This window comes from Grammomys surdaster, unplaced genomic scaffold (genome assembly GCF_004785775.1).
Source record: "Grammomys surdaster isolate TR1022 unplaced genomic scaffold, NIH_TR_1.0 341, whole genome shotgun sequence".
Lineage (NCBI taxonomy): Eukaryota > Metazoa > Chordata > Mammalia > Rodentia > Muridae > Grammomys > Grammomys surdaster.
Window position 1 is genome coordinate 4,854,177 of NW_021604760.1, and position 6,001 is coordinate 4,860,177.

The window sequence follows — 6,001 nt, forward strand, 5'->3', positions numbered from 1 at the left end:
CTTTACCCTCTCTGTTGGACAAGAGATATACTACTTGTTTTGCCTTGGATGCCCAGTCCCAAACCATGTAAATAGAAGTTGGTGCTTCTTCCTATAACCATGTGGGCTGGTCAGGCAGAAGGCAATTTTCTCAAAGGATCAGCACAGCACTGATCAGGCCATAGAGATTTACCCCTTCTACACATGAAAGGTGTTGGAATGCTTTACTTGGCACCTCTGGGTCTCATTTGTCTATTTCATTGCAAAAGTACCTTTCTACTCAAGAGTGGACATGGAATTAGGATACTGAAGTGAGCTAAGCATCACCTCTATGCCCTGCTTATAGTTTTGGGTCTAGTGTGAGGTCTGCCCAATCTTATAAGTCTAGTTCTTACGCAGCTTTGATTTCCGTTGTTAAACTACAGTCAGAGAGACATTTAGGTATTCTTTAAACCATGCTCTCAGGCCAAAAGTGGCATTATTTTGGGGCTAGTCATTCTTTCACCAAAATCCACTGTGGAGGTCATGGCTTTTCTCAGAAGACCACTCCCTATAGATTCATCTAGCACTTGTAGAATAGGACATCAGAATGCCACCTAGGTCCCAAGTCCTTTGCCTGTTACAAAACAGAAAATGAGATAAAAGTGATGTCATCACCCTTCTCAAAGAAAAAATAAACTTGCCATGTTTGCATTGAGTTAAAACTTGGCAGGTAGAGCTCTATGCTGCCAAATATGTAAGATTCTTCCTTGTTTTCCAAAGCCAGACCTTGCAATAAATCTTTCTGGTGTGTGGACTCGACTTTGGCCAAGTGTCTGGAGAAGCTCTGGGTAGTGAACGTGTGCCAGTAAGATGCTTATGTTGTTTTGGTAGAAAATTCCAGAAGAGAATCTGCAGCCAAAAATCCCTACCACTATGACTTCAGCCCCAGAAGACCCTTTGACCTCCTTTAAGAGCAGGCCAGTCTCCCAGCCTGTTGAACATTCAGCTGTGATGAAGGATAAACAACCTGAGTTATGGATAGAAAGGTTCAGAAAGCTGGAAAATGCTCTTTATCTGTGTGACCTGAACAACACAGGTAAAGTATGAATTACAAAGCCCACCAACTCAGTTTCTTTGTGTTCTCCCCTAAACTAGGCTTTTTTGTTCTATCCAAGCCTGGCTTGGTTTCATTTCACCAGCAAACAGTACATTTTATCTATAAAACGGGTGCCTACAAAAATCAGAACACACAAAGATGAATCAAAGAAGAATTTCCCACAAGGTGACTGACAATGTCATTGTGTTTCCTAGCCCCACCTCTACTCTTCCACCAGTTGAACACATGCTTCATTCTTTTAATTCCCCTAACTCCCTTCTGCTCCCAAGAGAAATTCCAAGCTACATAGCAAGTCAAATCTGGTGCCTGCTCACCTGAAATGCCTCTTCTTCCATTTTTATTTTGAACATTTTCACTCAGTCATAATGGGTTATGGGTCACTTGCTTTTCCTCACACATACCTTACTTTCCTGTTTGTCTAAGTCTTCTGTCTTCCTGTTATGGAATATTATTTATTCTGTAATTAAATCACTGTTCTCTGGGTCAGACAGATCTAGGTCAGACTTCCTCTGGCCTTGCCAGCTTCTTTAATATCTATCATCATATTGCTATCATGTATATTTTTACTTGAAGGTTCATTGTTATCTCAGTAGTATTAGAGCAAGTAAATAATTTCTAGCATGTGAATAAATCAATACAACATGCCAGGTGACAAGTGCTCTTAGATTATGCTATGTGAGCATTGAAAGAAAGAAGAGTCCTTTTGTGGTATCAACAAAGGTTTTATTAATATTAAAATAATCACTAATGTTTGAGTGCTGGCTGGCATGCCCTACAAAGGCACTCGTGTGAAACAGCAAGTTCTTCATTCCTTTTGTGTGCTTTTCCCTCTGTTTTAAAATTTCAGTCCTCATGAAGTTTAATAGCATGGTACAAGATTTTTAATAATTATGGGAATGGAAGGAAAGGAAACTTAGAAAGACCTGAAATTATTAAATGTAAGAGGAAGTTAGCTGAATAATAAAATATTTATTAAAACGGTGTTAATGACTCCAGAGCTGGGGTAGAGGCTAGATCTAGAAGAAATCCAGAATGGCTTCTGGCCTCAAGAATAGACTTCTAGGTGAACCACAGAATGGCAGTAGTTAACAGCATTACAGAGGAAGAGTAAAGAGATGATACATAATAAAGTTTTATGATTGAAGGAAGAATTGAAAATTAAGTAGTTCAAATGAAAGACATCATGTGCTCAGTTACAATTAAATATGAGAAAGAAGTTCTAATGGACCATGTATTTTAAAAAAATCTAGAAAGAATTAATTCTGGATAATTTTATTTAGAGAATTGATAAATGTTTGAGAAGATAAATATACCTACTCTGGATAAAATTATGCAGTATTTATTTTTATTGGAATATCACATGGTACTACATAAAATGTATCAATTAAAATTCTTAATATAAGAAAGAAAAAAACAAATATGAAAGGAAGCTCAGCGTGTAATGTGAGCTGAAGTACCTGAGACTGTACTGGGGAGACAGAGCCAGACCTGAAACATGATGGGAAGAACACTTTGGTGGCTTCATCTAGCCATTATAAGTTGAAGCCATCTTCTCCAAATGTTAAGAGTTGAGTTGATTCATGACAGGCAAAAGGATGAACAAGACAAGCACAGAAGTATACATTTGGTCATTACATACATGGTAAAGTTGAGCCTTTACTGTGATCCTGAGAGTTAGGATGAGGCATCGTTCTCTATCAGAATCAAAAAAAAAATTTCAAGCAGAGAATGTCATAGTGAAAGCTGAGATAAATTATTATTATTAGGGAAGATTTCTATGGTGAAGAAGTGAGATTGGAAGGTTATTCAAGTAACCCTGAGCCTAGCTAGATACTAAGTGGAAAGAAAAACCATTCCTAAATAAAATGATAAGTTATGATAATGTATCCTGGATCCTAAAGTTAGTTGCTAAGAAACTCCTCAAAGATTTGGACCTTTCTAATAGGAATGAAACAGTCTGAGGAAAATGTAGCTTTTGTTGACTTTGGGGACAGATTCTAATGGCTTTGGGATGCCTTTTTCATGCCCCTCTCACTGTTTATGCCTATTTCCTCTGTTTCTATGAAGTTTGCTAGTTGCTCAACAGCCAAAGAATATGTCAGCCAGATCTGGGAACATCTACAACTGTCTAATGGGAAAGGATTAGCTAAGGACATGCTGTTGGTTCATTAGCCACAGTCTTTCACAGACCATGAAGCCCTTTTCTAGATGTAGAGCTGACAACACCTGCTCTGCCCACAGATGACTCACTGTTCTTTATTATGTGCAAGGAGCTAAGTAGGCCAGTGCATTCCTTATCCAGGATCCAGCAGACCATCCGTCATCAAATCAGTGTTTCTGGGAACCTACTGGGCTTATTTTCTAATGGGGATTGTGAAGAAAATAGCCTCAAAGAGAAGGAACAAGGAATGACAAGTATTTTAAAGAAAGAAAGTGTCTGAAACAAATGGCTGAGTAAACGGTATACTAAGAATTTACCCAGTGAACCAAAGTCTAAATAGAAAATATAAAGTCCAAAGAGGCAGAATGCCTTAAAGGACATGGCCCAAGACATTGTATGCTTTTCATTTCTAAATTCTCACATCGGCCAGACTGAAGGCTTAGTACCCTTCTTTGTAGAGAAAGAACTCAAGCTCAAAATGATGACATAGTGGCCAGTAGGAATAGATCCACAATTCAAACCTAGCCCTCCTTGACTTCTCACTACAACTGGTACTCAGCTACACTAGACGGAGAATGAAATTTTGCTTATTTTAGGTCAGAAGATATATATTGCACTCAAGACTTTTATCAGTTAACTCCTCTTACTATTAAAATTGTTCAGGACCACCTGCCTAAAGACCTGCCACAAAGATCCTTATCTTCCTAAATCAACTAACAATCCAGACAATCCCCAAAGACAGGACGAAGGGCCAACATGATCTGGATAATTCCTAACTATGACTCTTCCAAGAAAATTTTAGGTTGTGTCTAGTTGGAAGTTAACCAGGACACTTGGGATGTATCTTACATCTTTTAAAATATGTTGAGACGCTTTTTTTTTGGCACATTATGACATAGATCTTCACAGTTAAAAGGACAAAATTAGCAGATACTATAGCCCATATTAAATCTCTTAACCTCATTTCATAGTGTAATAACTTTGCAGCTAACCATTTAAGGTAACCACTTAACCAAGTGATTGGACAACTCTAGAACTGAGTTTCTCCCCATGTGAAGTGGGTAATAATGAGAACCAAATGATTCCATATTGTAAAGGCTTGGGATGGAGCGTGAGACATAGGCTATGCTTGTAGGTAAATATTTGTTATTGTAAAGATTGTTCCATTTCAGTTAATCTTTCGCAAACCTTCTCCATAGGTTGGAGAACTTCTATAAGTAACGGATTGTGTCTCTGTATTCCCGAGTGTAGCATCTAACATGTCTAAACTCACAGTTCAGGCTTATAAACCAGTTAGTGATCATTAGCTGCAATCTACACTTAAGAGTCCTCCCTGCAGCTATTTTAGCACCTAACCTCCATTCAGAAAGCATGCTGACATTGTCATCGCTGAGACAGATGACATATGGATGACAGAATGATTGCTGTGTATCCACACATCTATCACGCAGGTTAGTTGAAGACAGTCACAGAAAATGTGTGTCAAGAAGGAGCAGTTTAACTCGTAAATGTCTGGGAACATTCATAGATACTTTGATAAGAAATATCCTATATATTTAAGAATGTGTTTAGCAAGCACACCACTTCTTTGAAAAATTGCCTTTACATTTAATTATATACAAAGAATATGCTTAAATTCTTTAGAACATATGTGTGGTGTTATTGGATCTATCTGCTTTGTTCTACCCCAAAGTTGTCTTCTTTGGTCTGTAAACCATATCTTACTCTAAATATCTTAAGTAAATTTTAAGAATCTTAAAGTCGTAAAACGTTAGCAATTACCATGTACCTACAACTCATTCAAACTAGCATATATCTTTTCTTTAGTCTCCCTTCATCTTTAAGCAAATAATAAAATAAACTTCGTCTACTCATGTCATCACAGGAGTGCTGGAGCAGGAGCAAGCCAGGCGCCTCATTCACAACTACAACCTCATTTACAACTTGTCCCTGAGTCCCCGGAGAATCAACCAGGCCTTGCGAAGATACAGTTCTGGAGAAAACATAATCTTGGAACCAGCACTTCAGTACTTAAAGGAGCTGTGAGAACAGGCACACACCATGAGAGCAGCTGCCTATCTCACCGCCCCCTTCATGGGGACCTGTACTCCTCCTCAGTCTGAGGGCTGGGCTGAGGCTTTGCAGAGTTGAGAAAGATGGAGCTGTTTCTAGCCAGTTTTGACCAGGACTTGGCTGTGGTAAGGAACAGTTCACAATGATCAGAGAGATGCAGCTTTCTCTTCTGATATAAGAACCTATTCATTTGAAGTGATCTTCTGTTCTTTTAGTGCTTATAATCAATGTAATCAGTACTTTTCTTCTACATTTCTAACAAAACTGGTTTTGAAAAAAAAAAACAAAAACATGAGTTCATGTGTCAAAATGTATTCGTAATGTTAATATTCACCAGAATGTCTGGTACAGAATAGAGCTTAATAGCTCTTTTTTGGGGGGGTTACTTTTGAGATAATGTGTCCATATATGGTCCAGATAGGCCCTCAACTCATAATCTTACTGCCTCAGATTCCTAAAAGCTTTAATACATAATTTCCTATGTAGGTAAATGGGCCACCATGCTAGGCTCTATTCTAAGAATGATTTTAACTATATGAAAAATAAAAGACATGCTGGTATATACCTTTAAATCCAAGTACTCAAGAGGCAGAGGCAGGTGGACCTCTGTGTTCAAGACCAGCCTGGTCTACTGAGTGAGTTCTAGGACAGTCAAGGTTACACAGAGAAACCCTGTCTCAAGGGAAAAA

At 38.3% G+C, this 6,001-nt stretch overlaps 1 protein-coding gene across 1 annotated transcript in view; it reads left to right on the forward strand.

Moving 5' to 3' along the window:
• CUNH1orf87 (chromosome unknown C1orf87 homolog) overlaps positions 1–5,285 on the forward strand; it is a 63,751-nt gene extending 58,466 nt beyond the window's left edge. The window contains exons 11-12 of the mRNA XM_028778799.1: positions 853–1,057; positions 5,125–5,285. Of these exons, the coding sequence (XP_028634632.1) occupies positions 853–1,057; positions 5,125–5,285 (366 nt within the window). The remainder of the gene's footprint in view (positions 1–852; positions 1,058–5,124) is intronic.
• The last annotated feature ends 716 nt before the right edge of the window (positions 5,286–6,001 follow it).